This window comes from Eptesicus fuscus, chromosome 5, assembly GCF_027574615.1.
Source record: "Eptesicus fuscus isolate TK198812 chromosome 5, DD_ASM_mEF_20220401, whole genome shotgun sequence".
NCBI classification, from domain to species: Eukaryota; Metazoa; Chordata; class Mammalia; order Chiroptera; family Vespertilionidae; genus Eptesicus; species Eptesicus fuscus.
This window is the reverse complement of record NC_072477.1, coordinates 11,420,035-11,438,664: the sequence shown is the minus strand read 5'-3', so window position 1 is coordinate 11,438,664 and position 18,630 is coordinate 11,420,035. Positions and strand designations below refer to the sequence as shown.

Sequence of the window (18,630 nt, the reverse complement as noted above, 5' to 3'; positions counted from 1 at the left end):
ATCCCCTACTATCATTCTGATAACTGTTTCTTTCCCCTTTATATCTTTACCTCTGTATCCACCTTCTGACCCTCTAAGAGCATGTATAATATTCTGGTTAGTAATTTTAATTCAACTCAATTTCAGATGAATTCATTTGTGTCTACTGTGTCCTAAGACAGGCTTCAGAAATATATTGGTAAACATGATAGAGCCAGCTCCTGCCCCCACAGGGCATATAATGAGAAAAGCAGACCCTATCTATATGAGAAGCATATTGAAAAAGGAGCATACAGTAAGGGAATCAACTCTTTTCTGGAAGGAGAATGGGGGAGAAAGGTATCATCCTAGAAGAAATAATGTTTGAGATTTGAAAAATGAATATTCGGCCATGTTAACTGGAGGAAGGAAAAGGGAGAAGGAAGGGCAAAGTCATGGCCAAAGTACAGAAGCTCCCCCCTCCATAGGGATATGTTCCAAGACCCCCAGTGGATGTCTGAAACTGCGGATAGTAGCACAGTAAGAGATTAGCAACAATAGCTAATAATAAAATAGAACAATTATAACAATACACTATAATAAGAGTTATGTGAATGTGGTCTCTCTCTCAAAATATCATATTGTACTGTACTCACCCTTCTTGTGATGATGTGAGATGATAAAATGCCTTATTAGTTAATGTTTGCCTTTTTACTTAAAGGAAGCACTTTATGGCTTCTTTCTGGCATGCCTCGCTTGCCCCATTACTACTTTTGTGCTTTGGGGCCATTATTAAGTAAAATAAAGGTTCCTTGAACACAAAAACTGATACCACAACAGTGGGTCTAATAGCCGAGGCGGTTAAGTGACTCAAGGGTGGAGAGCAAATACAGCATGGCTGCACTGGGCAGAGGGGAGATCCACATCCCAGGCAGGACTGCACAGAAGAGCACGGGATGTCTTCACGCTACTCAGAACAGCACCAATCTAAAACCCATGAACTGTTCATTTCTGGAATTTCCCATTTCGTATTTTGAGACCCATGTTCACCACAGGTAACTGCAACTGTAAAACTGTGGCTAAGGGGGACCACTGCACTAGCACACACCAGCAGAAAGGCCTGGAGGTCAGAGTGTGACCCGGTGGCTGAATGTGCTGAGAGGAAGGGTAAAGCGAAGGAGGGCCGGCAAGGCGGGACAGGCAGGGCGAATAAAACACCGAGGGGAGACAAAACAAACTCCTGATTGGTGGTAACTGTGATGTTCATGTGGCGGTTTTCTTTGGAAAATTAAAGATGTTAAAAATTAACACGAATAATCTTGTTTTTGGTTAATGTGCTACCCTGTATATTACAGAAAACAGTTTGAAAGGATAGCAGTGATTCCAGCATTCAGTTAAGTGGCTTCTCCCATTTAGCTCTGATGCCTGTCTAACAACGAAGGAAAAATTTATGGCATGTGCTCTACCTCAGTGACCACAGGTGTTAACGAGCCCTTACTCTTTTTCCCCACAAAGTAAATTAAATCTCAACTCACCTTTAGATCCTGGGGCCAAAGCAGCTCTTTTTATAGCATAGGTCTTGAGACATCTCTCAAAGCAGTCATCCCAAAGAGCGACGACACCATCTTTTCCTCCAGTAACAAATCCCTATAAAAGTAAAGGTTTCAGTTAATAAAAATCCAAATATTTCAAAATAATAAGCCTCTTTGCATTGAAAAATTCTAGAGGAAATCACATTTATAGGCAAAAGTTACTGCTTGTAATGACTGGAAATTAGTGTAAGAATCCACTGGTTGTTTTTAAACATCAATATGGAGCCTGCAAAAATATTTACAGTGGCACTATATATTCAACTTTTAGGACCGGCCTTTAAAAACACAGTTTGTAAGCTGGAACCGTAAGGTAGCTCTAACTACTTTCAGCAGGTCACATCTATTCTCCTGGAGGCTTCATAATCCTATCCTTCAAAAAGAAAGGTTAATATCAGGAGCTACCTTGTAGGGCATGGTGATAATCTATAACACACTTAAACAACTTTTGACCCATAGTAAGTGATTAATACATATTAAGTTAGACTTTTTTTTTAAACAGCAGACCTATTTCACTCTGGGTTCAGGCATTTGAAAGAGGAATAAAACAAGGTCAGGAAGACTAGCTCACAGATTATTTCTGAGTGGCTCAACTAAGCTGAATGCCACTGTCCCTTTACTTGTTAAAATGCTCTACACTGCAGGATCAAATTCTGTTGAACTTAAAGTATCTTTAGATGACTTACTTTTTCCAATGCATGCATACTGAACACTGGCCCATCATGTGCTTTAACTGTTTTTACAAGAAAGATGTCTCTCCAGATACACACATCTCCTGTGGATGTTCCAGTAAAAGCCATCTCCTCCGTCCATCCATATACCGCACACATCATTGTTTCATTTTTCCCCAGTGTGCCTATGTAGCCTTTTCTTCCAACCAATCCTCCCCCTGGGTCACAAAAAATATTATGAAAGTACCACTTTCAAGTACATAACGTAAGACAGTAAAATTTCTTCTGTTGTTGTTCACATAGAAAGGCATGTAACAAAAAGAAGAGTTAAAAAGAAAAATACGTTTTCTCAATGAGTGACTTAAGCAACACCTTGCCTGGCTGAGGCAGACATACTTAGGGCTGCCTTCCAGCCATAGCCTTTTTTTTTAAGCCCTCACCCGAGGATATGTTTATTGATTTTGAGAGAGAGGAAGAGAGAGAGAAACATCAATGTGAGAGAAACATCCATCAGTTGCCTCCCATATGCGCCTCGACTGAGGATCAAACCCACACCACAACCTCGGACATAAATCTCCAACTGAAAGGGTAAACAACTGTTCGGAGGTGTTTCAGTACATAGCTAAGAAGAGAAATTGATTAATAACTGGAGGGTAGAGCTGAAAGAGGGTTTTTGTTGAGCTACTTATTTAAGAGGGAGAAGTAACACCGCCTTAAATGCTGAAAGGAAGGACAGTAGAGGGAAAACTGATGATGTGGGAGAGAAAGGGAAGAAGAGCTTGGAGTGATGTCCTTGAGTGAGAGAAGGAATCTAGTGCACATGGGAGGGCTGGCCTTCACTAGAGCACAGACCATGCATCCAGAGCTGCCACTGCTTGATTTTGTAGGGTTCCCACTGGAGCAGCTTTGCACCGAGAGCTGCAGAGGCCACGCCTGTTCCCTTCTCTGCTCTCTGACTTTTGGCTGCCAGATAGCAGCTGCCCAGGGCTTGAGCTGGTCACCATCTACAGGACTTTGCTAATGGCAACTGCTGGGCACCTAACAGTGGAATCACAGTCTAGGAGCTGCCTTGACACTGGCCAGCTGCCCACGTTGAGAAGGCAGGCCTCTCCAGGAGGATCTATGTGTCACTGAGGCAGAGGGAGGCTGACATGGTCCCCACCCCAACCTGCCAGTCCCCTTCACCATAGCAGGCTGATCTTAGAGACAATGTCTCCAGTTAACGGCCACTGGGTGGGAACTGATAAGGCAGGGCAAGAGTTCTTTCTCTTGTTCTATAAATACCAATGTAATATGCTTGATTTGAGGTCTGGGAAGTCTAAAATATTTCCTCTCTGGACATTTAGAGAAAGAGTTTACCACCTCTGGTTTAGACAGTCATTAGTTCGGTTTTCTGATACACACAGTATAACAAGGTCATGTCACTGTTGCACTAGAAAAACTTTCAGTGGCTCCCTGCCTCACCAGCCATGGAGGAGAGTTCAACTTCCTTAGAGAAGAGATTAATAATTCTTAACGTGAATCCTCAAAGCCTACATCCAGAATAGGAGGTAAGAATCTCCCCTTAGCCTCAGGCTTAAGTAATCTTTAACTTAATTTACATAAAGCTATACATTAACCCTTTGCACTCGCTTGCTTTTTTCTCTATTCCTGCTACCGATGCTAACCGTGTCGAGTCACACTCGACATCCGAGTGCAAAAGGTTAAGAGGGTTAGACAGCACTTAGACTAATAAGTGATCATTTCCCATCTGGCTAGTACACTCTGTGGATCAGAACCCCAAAAGTGAGGATGGCTGAAAAGCACACCAAAGTCTTATCATTTATCCATTTATGATTCAGTTTCAGGTCTACTATATGTCTTCTTGAACTTAAGGAAAAAAGTTATTCAATTGTACATCTTTTCATTTTAAGGCTATTTACTTTCTTTAAGTCTCTTATTTCAAAAATAGTTATAGTTTTATTTCGATAGAAATAATACGCATTATGGGCTTGGTAATTGCAATTCCAAGTAACTAAGACACCCAAATTAAAAGTTTTGTTTAAATGTATAGGAATTAAAATTACAAATATGAAAATACTTCTTTTACTTTGAAAATTGTATACACTATGATCAGATGAGTTTGTGATGAAGTATTAAATCCCTGAAAACTGATTTGTGTTCTATGTGGTTTACAATTTGAAAGTTACTTGAACTTGGAAAATGTCTTCACGAAGCCTTTTCTTTCCTAATATATGTTTCACTTCTTCATATGTTTATATATTTTATCTGAAAGGTTTAAGAGTACTGAGACATTGATGTCAAATTGCTGGAATTTGTAAGTATACTAATCTATGTGGAAAAGAGACATTTTCATTTTAAAATGTGAATTCCACAGTTACTAACTTCCAGGTACAAATAACTAAAGTAATAAAACAGTCCATTTCTATGTCATTTTATAGCATATAAAGAATTTTTTAAAAATGTCTTTAACAGAAAAAAGGAGTTCGGACACCACTTAGTTAATTTTATAAGTTGAATCCTTTTGCAAATATGAATACTACATCAATGCAGCCAATAAATGATGATAAAATAAATCTATTTGTTTAAAATGTATCAAGGCAACTCTGAATCACTTTTTTAAAAATTAACTTTTTATTTTGAATATTATATTTTCATAAAAGATGCAAAGATAACACGGTGATCTCATATACAATACTTATTCAGTTTCCCCAAATGTTAACTTCTTACATTCCAATTGACTACTTATCAAAAACTAAGAAACCAACCTGTTTGCTATATTATCATCAACTGAACTCCAGACTACATTCAGATTTCACCTGTTTTTTCAATTCTCTTTTCTGTTCCAGGAGCCAATCTACAATATCACATTACACTTAACTAAATCACTTTGAAAAGCAGTAACTTCTTAAATTTCAAAGAAATAAAAAGAAGCACTTCCTTACCTGCTCTCCGCCAAAATTTCATGTGTTTAATTCCAGCTGTAATCAATTTATCAGGCACGTAGGGGTTCATCTTTACGACAAAAATCTTATCTTTACTTCCTCTGAAATAAATACCAAAATGTTTGAATTCTAAGCTAAATCTCTCCTGTGATAATCTGCCTAATCCATACCCCATATTGGTTCCCCCATTACTAAATGGTTGGCCCACATGACTCTCAGGTTTGGGCTATGTAATCATGCATTTATACCTAAATTATTTTATCATTATTTTAATTTACTATTAACTCTAATCAGCAGAATCTTAAAAGTTAGGAAGAGTTAAAATTTGAACTTCTTTTGCATGATACCTACTATTGTACTATGCATAGGGAATGCTATTTGTGGCATGAATGAATTAAAGATAATTTAAAAAAATATTTTGCTCTAGCTTAATATAGCCTTTCCAAATACAAAGTTGCTCTTAAACTATCTTTTATTTGGGCACTGTCTATATACATGGACATTAGTCTTTTTACTATGATTGCATTACTTACTCAATGATGAAAAAGATGGCAGTGATAGAAAAAGGTTACATGCTTCCTTGATTTCAAAACTATTTTAATTTTTAAAATTTTAAGCCCAAGTAATTTCAGTATTTTGCAATGTGATATCAACCTTTTCCCTACCTTGCTATTGAAAGTTTCTCGCCTTTCTTCCAGTCCCACAACACAACAGTGTGGCTCTCATCTATTCCAACTGAAGCCAAACGTTTCCCGTCCGCTATGACAATTAATCAGAGAGACACACTGACCATTAAATTCAGAAGATAAAAACCATCCAGTACATATAAAATCACAGCATCATATTTAAACTTTTATAAAATAATGTTAAATGATAGGTATACATACAGCTATAAAAAGAATCAGAATTTATTGACATTTTCTCTCATTTCATTTACCTTATCCCCCAGGATGAGATGGGGGAAAGGAAGATTAGAAAAGTGGGGAAAAAGATTTAAAAAATGAGAAGGAAAAACTAAGAAGAAAGGAAGAAAACATTCACTTCAACTAAATTCACCATAAGAACTCTATCCTATATAATAAAAGGGTAATATGCAAATTAACCCTAAAGGCGGAACGACCTGGAATGACCAGTCACTATGATGTGCACTGACCACCAGCGGGAAGACACTCAACGCAGGAGCTGCCCCCGGGGTGGTCAGTGCACTCCCACAGGGGGAACTCCGCTCAGCCACAAGCCTTACTGACGGCTGCAAGCGCAGAAGCGGTGGCAGGAGCCTCTCCTGCCTCCTTGGCAGCGCTAAGGATGTCTAACTGTGGCTTAGGCCCACTCCCTGTGGGCTCCTGGGCTGCCAGAGGGATGTGTGAGTGCCAGCTTAGGCCCGATCCCCCAGGAGCAGTCATAAGCTGGCAGGTGGACATCTCCCCTGAGGGGTCCCAGACTGCAAAAGGGCACAGGCCAGGCTGAGGGATTCCCTCCAAGTGCATGAATTTTCGTGCACCGGGCCTCTAGTTTATATATAAAAAGCCTAAGTGATCGTTACGACTGGATGACCAGATGACCGGCCGGTAGCTATGATGGGCACTAACCACCAGGGGGCAGACACTCAACTCAGGGGCTGCCCCCTGGTGGTCAGTGTGCTCCCACAGCCAACCTCCCGCGGCCAGCCAACCTCCCGTGGCCCCTCCCCCTGGCCGGCCCCGATTGGGACTGGGCAAGATGGCCCCGATCAGCTGGGAGGGACCCCACCTGTGCACAAATTCGTGCACCGGGCCTCTAGTTGTAATATAAAAACTCATAGTGATTATGAAAAGTTAATCAAATGAAAAAGATGTATTTACAATCACATACTGCCATTAATATGACTATTTTTAGTAAAGGCCAATTATGTTGTTACTATCATCAAGCAACAAGTAATAAATGTGTTAGACAAATGACTGAGGTAAATTAGTCAAGCTGACAGGTGTGCATGTGTTTATAAGTTATAAAGGCTCAAACTGCAATAAAATGTTTGCCACTCTGCCATACTTTAAAAAATATATATTTTTATTGAATTTTAGAGAGAGAGGAAGAGAGAGAGAAACATTGACAGGCTTCCTCCTACATGCTCCCTACCAGGGATTGAGCCCTCAACCCGGGCATGTGCCCTGACTGGGAATCTAGCTGGCAACCTTTAGGTGCACGGGATTATGCCCAACCAACTGAGCAACACTGGCCATGGCTCTGCCATGCTTTTGAAAACCCCAATCAGTTCATTATCACAACCAGTGGTATTTTTCGTTCACTTCCCTAGTTGGCCATTTATTCTCTTATTTATTGACTTTTAGCAGATCCCTGAATGTGTATATACTTTTTCCCCAAAAGTCTCCACTATGAATAATTCAATTATCACTTTAGTCAGAGCAGCAGAAAGTACAAATTGACTGTTTCTTAATATAAAATTCCCTATTAATGGTATCCCCATTTCCTGATCCACAGCCTAGCTTTCATTGTAGATCTGTTTTCATATTGTGAGCTATCTATAATTGTTAAACTTTTACATGTATTAACAGAGCTAACATGATCTGAAATTATTTAGATAAGACAGCTTGGAATTGTCACTTCACAGAAATGTTATAGAAGAAGTATTTCAGGTCTCACCTTTCTTTCTTAGCTTTCACCCTAAACATTTTCAAAGTTTACTCTGTGGCTATGACACTTGAGGTCAGTTTGCCCAAAGTGGGAGCTATATACTGCTAGTAGTAATTGAGATAATTTTATTTTTTTATTTTTTATTTTTTATTTTTTTGGAATAAATACAATGTGATTTATTTATAAATGAGAACAAATTAACAATGAACACTTTCAGAAATTGAAAAAGGACACAAACAGTACTAAATACATAGCCTTTTAATTTTCTTCAAATTCGGGTTTTTTTTTTTTTTTTTTTGTTTTTTTTTTTTTTAATTTCTTTATTGATTAAGGTGTCACATATTTGTCCTCATCCCCCCATTCCCATCCCACCCCTCTCCCCACGCATGCCCCAATCCCCTGTTGAACTTAACCGTTGGATAGGCTTATATGTATGCATACAGGTCCTTTGGTTGAACTCTCCCCCTCCCCCCCACCCTCCCCCTACCCTCCCCTATCCTCCCTCTGAGGCCCTATAGTCCGATCAATGCCTCCTTGATTCTGGTTCTGTTCTTGTTCCTCAGTCTATATTGTTCATCATTTCCTCTAGATGAATGAGATCAAATGTCACTAGATATATACTAATAAGAACTGAATGTGAGACGAGCAATAATATTTATGCTGACAGGCAAATGAATCAATCTGTAGCGAGCTTCCCCCTGGACCAACAGTTCTTTTGAGACCCAATTTCGATGTCCAGTAGTTCCTTATGTGTACATGTCAGCACTGACCCCTCAGCTCTGGATGGTGGACAAATGGTGGTAATGGAGGTCCGACTCCCTCTGGTTTGGTCTCGGCCGAACCCAGGGGCACGGCGTCACCTGGACTAAGGGGCACGTGGCCTCACCCATACCCAAGGGGCGCGTGGTCTCACCCGGGCCTGGGACCCAGCCTCACCCGGATGGATCCAGGGGCGCACGGCCTCACCCGGACCCAGGATCTGGCTTCACCCGTACCCAGGGACGCTTGGCCTCTCCCAGACCCAGGGGCACGTGGCCTCACCCGGGCTTAGTTGCACAAGGCCTCACCCGGATCCTGGGACACATGGTCTCACCCGGACCCAGGGATGCTTGGCCTCTCCCAGACCCAGGGCCACTTGGGCTCACCCGGGCCTAGGTGCACGAGGCCTCATCCGGATCCAGGGACACATGGTCTCACCCGGACCCAGGGACGCTTGGCCTCTCCCCGACCCAGGGCCACTTGGGCTCACCCGGGCCTAGGTGCACGAGGCCTCACCCGGATCCAGGGACACATGGTCTCACCCGGACCCAGGGATGCTTGGCCTCTCCCAGACCCAGGGCCACTTGGGCTCACCCGGGCCTAGGTGCACGAGGCCTCACCCGGATCCTGGGACACATGGTCTCACCCGGACCCAGGGATGCTTGGCCTCTCCCAGACCCAGGGCCACTTGGGCTCACCCGGGCCTAGGTGCACGAGGCCTCACCCGGATCCAGGGACACATGGTCTCACCCAGACCCAGGGACGCTTGGCCTCTCCCCGACCCAGGGCCACTTGGGCTCACCCGGGCCTAGGTGCACGAGGCTTCACCCAGATCCTGGGACACATGGTCTCACCCGGACCCAGGGACGCTTGGCCTCTCCCAGACCCAGGGCCACTTGGGCTCACCCGGGCCTAGGTGCACGAGGCCTCACCCGGATCCTGGGACACATGGTCTCACCCGGACCCAGGGACGCTTGGCCTCTCCCAGACCCAGGGGCACGTGGCCTCACCCGGGCCTAGGTGCCCAAGGCCTCACCCGGATCCAGGGACACATGGTCTCACCCGGACCCAGGGACGCTTGGCCTCTCCCAGACCCAGGGCCACTTGGGCTCACCCGGGCCTAGGTGCACGCGGCCTCACCCGGATTCAGGGACACATGGTCTCGCCTGGACCCAGGGGTGTGTGGGTTCTCCCAGACCCAGGGGCGCTTGGCCTCGCCCGGGCACGGGATCCAGCGTCATCCGGGTCCAGGGGCACTTGGCCTCACCCGGACCCGGAGTCCGGCCTCACCTGGACCCAGGGACATGTGGCCTCACCTAGACCCAGGGACGTGAGGCCTCACTTATACCCAGAGGCGTGTGACCACACCCGAGCCCAGAGGCGCGCAACCCCGCCTGCACCCGGGTCTCAGCGGGGCCCCGTCTTCCCAATCCCAATTCCTGCCGGTCAATCCCCCCTCAGCAATTCCCCTGGCCATCCTTCCGGAGCTCCAGTATGGCTGCTGCAGAACTCGTCGGGCGGCGGCTCGGCGAAGCTCCGGTGCACCCGGTGCATGGCGGTGGGCCAGTCTGGCGTTGCTGTGTCGGCCCTTGGGTCTGCATCGGTGGCCGGTCGCCGAGCATGCGCACCTGGCCGCTTCCGGGGCGTTGAGATTCTTGACGGACTCAGAGGTCAGCAAGCGCGGAGTCTCCCACCCCATGTCTCATAGGGGCTCGTCTGTCCGTGCTTGGCTGCCAGTGGAGCCGTCCCCTCAGCCGGAGACCGTCGGGGGAACTGCGCCGAGCACGTTCCAGGCCGCTGTTGTATCGCCTGAGCCATAGTTCTTTTGTGTCGCCTGAGCTGTAGTTCTTAAAGTGTGGTCTTTGGGTCACCGGCATCAGCATCATCCCACATCCCCCTCTTTTATTCTAGTTGTAGAGCATCTACTCAGCCAGCCCTATGGTGGTCTTGGATGGTGTCTGCTCTGCTCTCTTCAAATTCGGGTTTTAATTATATAAAGATGAGTAGTCAATTATGTAACCTAAAAATATTTACTTATTAAACTATATTAATACTTTCAATAAACTATACAAAAAGATAATGAGACAAACATGTGCATTTATAGAATTGCATGTCAGTCATGCCAGATCCCTGTGAGGGAATTCCCAACACGACCTCATTCGTCTGTGAGGACACAGAGTAATTCTTGTTTAGACATACACATTCATTTACTTGTCCAGCCTGGTCAGCCCTCCACTGCTTGATGGTTTCCTTCCGCTATGAATGTGCATGTCCAGTTGTCTGCTTCTTAGAGCAGACATTTACCTTCCTCATCCACCTGCCATTGGAGGAGGACTGGGGCCACGCAGGTGATTAATTCGACCCATTCTTCTGGGAGGGTTTCCTGGGGGCCCTCTTCCATCATCATATCTGGAATCAGATGAGTTTCCGTAGCCTCTTCCCTTTTTCACATCTTGCTGAAGCAGAGTTTTGAAAAACAAAACCACGAACTCAGCTATTCCCCAGAAGAAATCTGTTATCAAAGATAATCTCCATGGGGACTGACTCCTGCTGTCCAACACTTGTCCGTTCGCGATGTAAACCATCTTGATCCTCGAGCCCCTCCTCAGTAATTGAGATAATTTTAGACGTTACACAGACATTTTTAATAGAAACATATTTATGTTAATGGGTATCAGAAATTATAGTCCTTGAATTATAATTATACAATAGCCAGAAAACCCACACGAACTGGTCCTAATTGGTCAGGAAAAGAATGTGCACATTTGGCAAGTCTAGGAAACACTGATTTAGACTAAAATGCTATGTATTGTCTCTGCATTTTTATCATTCTTAGATAGTAAACAGCCTTACCTGAGAAATCAACCGCACAGACACCATATTGGTGGTAGCCCTTTAATATAGACAATGGTTTAATGGTCTCTGTATCCCATATGTGAACTGAGGGATCCCTACCTACCTACAAGAGAAAGAATTATAAAAGTTATTTTATACAAATAATTTATTTTCATATCTTTTTAAAAGGAAATGAAACATTTTATAGTCTTCTTTGTATTTATTATTGACATTTATCAAATGAAAAACATAAATTAGACTGTATATGTGACTATTTTTCTGATGTTTGTCGAAGAGCTAATGAGTGTTTCTATCAATATCCTAGAACAACTATATGTGACTCCTAAATCTTACCTTATGCTACCAATCCCCTCCCGCCTCCAAAGAAGTGCCTTTATTTATTTACCAAGCTTAGGAAAGGAAAAAAAACTCCAGAAAAAGGAAATTTCAAAACAGGTCTTCAGTGAGGGCCCAGGTGCAGTGAGTGGTGGGTCCAGCTGGAGTCTTGCCCTCACTGGTGGTCACTTCCCAGGTGAGAGGACAGGTCTCGCCCAGTCTCTCTACCCATCCCCTTTGGGCCCTAGCGACTGGCCTGAACGACTTCTCAACTCTCAGCCCTGCGTCAGCTTTCATCGTGCAGAATTTCATAATTGCCAAGAACTTCCTTTGGGGGGGACTTGCTCCATTTAGTCTGGAACTTCACCATCCGGGACCACAACGTAGAGGGTGTTGTTCATCTGGTTATACGTAAGGATGCAATCCTGGAGGTGAGAGATGGCCACATGCTAACCTCGATGGGCCAGGGCTTCAGTCTGTTGTCTATGAGGAGCCATATAGGATGATGCCAGTTGCCCAGCCCCCACCCATAATATATCCTAGGAAGTATATTTACACAGTGTTTAAAGCTGGACAGAATAAGGGCTTTACTACTTATTAGCTGAAAATTATTTCATTTCTTTAATCCTAAACTTATTTGTAAACTGGAGGAAGTGGTTTCACTCTCCTTGAGGTGAGAATAAAATAAATACACTTTAAGAAACGAGTAAAGTTCTGACATACAGTGAGAATCTATAAACATTACCCCTTTCCATTCTTCTCTGAGAATGTCTACATAGAGAGGTATCAGTTAAGACTTATCTTGGTGGTTTTTATTTCAATATTTTTGCTTTGTACTTCGATGAACCTGAATAGGTTCCTACCATGGTTGTAAAACAAAAGCATAATGATCCTGTCTGTCATAGAACATTCGTTAGATAACTTATTATAGTATTTTAGATAACCTAAATAAACCATATTTCTAGTCTTTATGTTTTCTGTAATTTTTACTCACAAATTTTTAAAAATTAATATTACCCTCACAGAAAGAAGCCAGAGCTCTTTAGTTCCAAATTCAAATTAAAATAACAATAACTAAAACTCTAAGGAAAACTGTAGGGAAAAAGTTAGGGTAAATTTTATTCGTAATATGAAAATAAAATCCCATTCTAAAGAATTCTTCACTGTTTTTTTGTTGTTATTAATCCCCACCTGAGGACTTGTTTTTTCATTGACTTCCAGAGAGAGTGGAAGGGAAGGGGAGAAACAGAGAGAAACATCGATGTGAGAGAGATACATCGACTGGTTGACCAGAATCAAGCCCGCAACCCTTCAGTCCACGGGCCAATGCTCTAACCACTGAACCAAACCGGCCAGGGTCAGAATTCTCTACTCTTTATTTCCTAGAATATAAAAGATAGATTTTTAAAAAGTAGACTTACCTAACTTTAAAGCCAAACAAAGGTCTAACCTATCTGACCTGTTATAACCGTTTCTCAAAGGACCCACCTGGCCTGTGGCCACATAGTCTTTCGAAGGATGGATAGCCAGGCAGAGAATGTCGTCATCATGACCCAGGTAAAAGCGCTGTGTGTTCTGTTGTCGATTATAAATGACACCCACTGCTGCCACATGGTACACAATTTCCCCAATTTGAGTATAAAACAGATTACTTCGACAGTCATAACCTCTGTAACTAAACATAGAAAACATATAATATGAACTGTGGCCTTTATCTGATAAATATGGACTATACAGAGGAGAAGTAGGTATACCTTTTGGGTCATTCAATTTCTAATTTTACAAGATACTAAGCCATTAAAACAAAATACAAAATCTTAGGTTACATAAACTTTTATGAACTGCTCTAATTATAAATAACTAAATCCAAGCTATAACATTGAATTTTAAAAACTCAAGGTGCAGGTAAATGTATATAGTACACTACTATTTGCATGTAAGTACAGTACTAAATTTGTATACTATAAAACAAAAATAGGTGCTTTTTATAAGTGAAAGGGTACAGAGAAGAATATATATTTGTATATTGTCTGTACATGCATAAATATTTCTGGAACTAAGTAACAGTGGTTAGTCTTGGTGCAGGGAAATGATGGCTGGAGAGCAGGGGGGGAGAGGAGTTTTAAAGTGTGCTCTTTTATACACATTGTTGAACTATGAGAAAATAATATATATTCCAAAAATAAATTTAATTAATTTTAAAATATTATACTCATCTGGAAAAAAGTAGTCGAATCTTCTTAAAATGGTTATAACAGTTCCATTTATAGCAACCTTTCTTTGCAGTTCAAAGAAAATCAATTCATAAACTATAACTGCATGGCAATACTGCCTATTAACATGGGAGAAAAAAACCTTTTGCTAAATAAATCCTTTTTGAAATTCTTGAAAGCCCTATCACTGGGTGAGGAGAAGTAAAAGAGTCGGATTGGAAAATCTGTTGTTCCAGGATGAGAGGTGAGACCTGTACTGCCAAATGTTTTAAGGCAGTGGTCAGCAAACTGCGGCTCGCAAGCCACATGCGGCTCTTTGGCCCCTTGAGTGTGGCTCTTCCACAAAACACCACGGCCTGGGCAAGTCTATTTTGAAGAAGTGGCATTAGAAGAAGTTTAAGTTTAAAAAATTTGGCTCTCAAAAGAAATTTCAATCGTTGTACTGTTGATATTTGGCTCTGTTGACTAATGAGTTTGCCGACCACTGTTCTAAGGTAACCCAGAAACTGTATTTTATTGAAATTAACATTTGAAGGCCAAAATGCTCAGGCCAATTGAATCCACAATATCATTCCAAATCAGACATAGCTAGAGGTGATGATACTCTCTTACATTTTACTACTCATTTGTTTAAAGACAAGTGATCCATTTCTATAAATACAAAGCTTTCATAAAACAAATTAATTTATTTAATATATACGTATACAGTGCTTATTATGTACCAGACAACATTCTAAGTCACAACTATTTAATTATTTACTCGTCATCTGAACACTATGAAGTAGACAGTGTTATTTCCATTTACAGATGGGGAAACAGAGGCACTGAGAGGTTGTGTGACTTGCTCAAAGCCACACAGCTAATAAATGTAAGCCCAAATGCAAACATAGAAATGGAAAACTGTTGTTTTATACCCATGAACAAAGTGTAATCGAATACTATTTCCTGGAGCCCGCTCTCTTCGTTTAGAAGTGCCACTTTTTTGTTTCTCTTTGTATTGTTCTTTAAGCTGAGGTAGATCTTCTTTGTAAACCTTCAAATAATGAAATGTTTTTAGAATATATATTAACAAAGGTTTTCACAGATTCCTAATGTAACTTTCAGACATTGTGTTTATTACTGATTACTGAAGTTTTAACAACTGTCTTAAATAGGAAGGTACTTTATGAAACTTACTTCCTTGGGAAGAACAAACTATATTTTCTATGTAACACTGACAAGTGCATATTTAATGTTCCATGATATTTTTGTATTTCTTAAGAGAATATTTTAAAGGGAATAAATAGAAGTATACTATGACAAGAAGCTACAGGCAAATAAAATACAGGCACACTTAATATACCAAGCACTTACTATACTATCAAAGAACACATCACAAAAGTTTAACTCCTAAAGAGGGAAAACAAGTGGCCACATATTTCTTGGAAAATTAAAAACCACAAAAGATAACAGATGAGTCATCAACAGGGAGTTAAGAGGAAAAAGAAACTAGACTTTTTCAGGGGAAACTTACCTGCCGACGGTAAGTGAGCTGTGTCTCCTGTTCAATTTCAGAATCCAGCTCTGGAACATCAGACAGATCTGAATCTGATTCATCACTATTAGAGTCGGCCAGACTTTCTGTAATTTTAAGAAATGAAACATTATTTGTTTAAGAAAGATCCATTTCAAAGCAGCACCGTAAAATTAATGATTAGAGCTGACTGTGCCAACAGACAAGCCATAAAACAGTCAGATGAAATTACCCATTCAAGTGACACAGATGTCAGCAAACTGTACTACAGGTTATCTTCCTCCTCCCCACTCACTGCAAACTCAATAGCTCCTTTAAGTACCCTCACTCTCCCCAATGACGGCTACATCAAACTTAAATGTCTGTGCAAATATAAGTAAATATAGTCTATAATTAACATGAAAATAATCTAATCTATAATTAGCTAGAAAATACTATGGTTAACAGATAAATTGACATTAAATAACCTTTCTTTAGAAAAAAAACTATATACAGAGCCTAGATACCCATCTCCCATAGAATACATTAAATGTCTGTTCTGCTAATGTAGCTGTCTCTTCATCTATCATTTCATAAATTAAAATGCAACCAAATCTACTTTGTATTCCAGGCTCTGTGAAATTTGACTTTAAACATATAGACTTGATATTCTAATTTAAAATTTCCAGTTATAAACTAAGGCTAGATTACATTTCAACAGTAAAATGTTATTTGGGGATTACTGAAGAGTTATTTGACAGAAACTGTTAGGCAGTGAGTATTGCTACTTACCTTGGGGTGCTATGTGAAGAGCATCTTTTAGTTTTCTTTCAGGAATAAATCTCCACTGAAAGACAGCGTGATCTGCTCCACCGATAGAAATAACCCACTGATGATCATGTGACCATCTGACATTAGTTACGTGAGCCGAGTGGCCAATATATTTTCTAAACTTGGCCCCTATAACAAAAATATACGTTTCAATTGATAAACAAATGCCAACACAAAAACACCACCTCAAAAAATAATTTCTATGCCTGAACCAATGCATCCTTCTTCCATTATCTTAATTATGATAAAAGGAAAATGTTAATTCAAAATTTGTGGGATGAACAAATGAATGAGTCTACATCAAGGGATGTAAATCTTTGTTCCACTGATTCACAATATAATTTAATAGGAACCACAGGGCTGGGAGGCATGATCTTACTGCTTTGAAAAAGCCTGCAAGCCACAAGATCAATTGATTTCATATTAACATATTTGAATGTTTTGGATTGAGGCCTTTGGTCTTAAGTGACATTCAAACAAGTCTACTCGACCCCCCACCACTCTCAGCCCCAGCAGCTACGGGCTCCTTTTAAAACTTCAGTCATCAACAAAATACTAGCAAACCTAATAAGCAACATATAAAAAGGATTACACAACATGACCAAATGGGATTTATGCCAGGAAAGCAATGGTTGATTCAACATACAAAAACTAATCAATGTAATATGCCACATTAATCAAAATAAAATATGCCCAGTGGCTGTCCCAACAACTCTCCTTTATAGTCATGTTTAAGTCTCTACATTTTGTATACTATCCTTCAATATAATTTGCCTGGTGTTTCTTCATGGATTCGATTCAGATGACATTTTTGGCATAGGCAATGTTGGGTCCTTTTGAATACATCACTTCAAGGGGCACCGTTCTATCACTAATGATGTCAGGTTGTATCATCTGGTTAAGGTGGTATGCACCAGACTCTGTCAATTGTAACAGAATTGTTTTACTTTGTGGTGAGCTTTTTAAAAATTTGTGTAATGGAAACCATTTCTGTGGATCTAAGTTTAGAATACATTCTCCATATCTTGCTTAAATAAACCTGATATTTAGTAACATATACACAATCCCGTTAAAGCACACTGGGTAGCCATAGCCGGTTTGGCCCAGTGGATAGAGCATCAGCCTGTGGACTGAAGGGTCCCTGATTCGATTCCAGTCAAGGGCACATGCCTGGGTTGCGGGCTCGATCCCCAGTAGAGGGCATGCAGAAGGCAGCCAATCAATGATTCTCTATCATCATTGATGTTTCTATTTCCCTCTCCCTCTCCCTTCCTCTCTGAAATAGGAAGGAAGGAAGGACGGACGGACGGACACTGGGTATATAAGGTTTGGCTTCATTCTGATAACATTTAAAAAGTTTTATGTTAAGTTACAGAAGGCCTGCATTACTTATGGATGCACTTTCACATGCATCTAGGAAGCGAACACCTCATAGGCAGGGATCAACAACATGGCATAGCTGGCAGCACCTGGAACTCACCACTTTAGAGGCACAACAGAAATAATCAGCCTAGGGCCTAGGCCTTGAGGAAAACTGGGCCCTTACGTCTGAATCAATGGCTGCTTATTTGAATAAAACTATTTCAGCTGTTCCCATAATCACCTTTTACTAAACTGCATTTTAACATTTGCCCAAAGCTTTTAACAACAACCAGATGAAAATTATTACTGCATCTGCTATAGATGGTAATGCTCTAGAACAGTGGTCGGCAAACTGCAGCTCGAGAGCCACATGCGGCTCTTTGGCCCCTTGAGTGTGGCTCTTCCACAAAATACCATGTGCGGGCGCGCACGTACAGTGCAATTGAAACTTTGTGGCCCATGCGCAGAAGTCGGTTTTCAGCTCTCAAAAGAAATTTCAATCGTCGTACTGTTGATATTTGGCTCTGCTGACTAATGAGTTTGCCGACCACTGATCTAGAAATACACTCACTGAACCTAATATAATACCCCATACAACAGGAGAGAGCTCTGTAAATTCAAACCTCTAAAGAAATTTTGCTTCCCCTGAGTAGCAAGTATGTTTTTTTAAAAATATAGCTAAAATTAATTTGGTTTCCAGGAAGCTCACATTTCATTTTGATGTTTGACTACTACTGTTTTCTTTATTTCTTTTTCACTGATGAGAGAAACATCGATTTGTTGTTCCACTTACTTATGCATTCATTGGTTCTTGTATGTGCCCTGACTGGGGAATCAAACCTCCAATCTTGGTTCATCAGGATGACGGCCCAACCAACTGAGCAACCCAGCCAGGGCCTACTGTTATTTTTTTATCTGGTTTTAATACTATGGTATTTGCTCTGGTATTTGCTAATATTTTATTCATGCAATTATTTTAGTACTTATGGGCCTGTTATAAGCTGACTC

General features: G+C 41.3%; 1 protein-coding gene and 1 pseudogene across 6 annotated transcripts in view; both read right to left on the bottom strand.

Moving 5' to 3' along the window:
* The window catches only part of EML5 (EMAP like 5), a 107,273-nt gene that overhangs the window by 58,129 nt on the left and 30,514 nt on the right, over positions 1–18,630 (bottom strand). For all 6 annotated transcript variants that reach the window (XM_008148408.3, XM_054715844.1, XM_054715841.1 and 3 more), the window contains exons 11-19: positions 16,222–16,389; positions 15,451–15,557; positions 14,852–14,970; positions 13,213–13,399; positions 11,407–11,512; positions 5,829–5,922; positions 5,164–5,264; positions 2,234–2,436; positions 1,494–1,605 (exon numbers count right to left, since the gene is read on the bottom strand). In XM_008148408.3, the coding sequence (XP_008146630.2) occupies positions 1,494–1,605; positions 2,234–2,436; positions 5,164–5,264; positions 5,829–5,922; positions 11,407–11,512; positions 13,213–13,399; positions 14,852–14,970; positions 15,451–15,557; positions 16,222–16,389 (1,197 nt within the window). The remainder of the gene's footprint in view (positions 1–1,493; positions 1,606–2,233; positions 2,437–5,163; positions 5,265–5,828; positions 5,923–11,406; positions 11,513–13,212; positions 13,400–14,851; positions 14,971–15,450; positions 15,558–16,221; positions 16,390–18,630) is intronic.
* LOC129149103 (selenoprotein K-like) lies at positions 10,631–11,154 on the bottom strand (annotated as a pseudogene).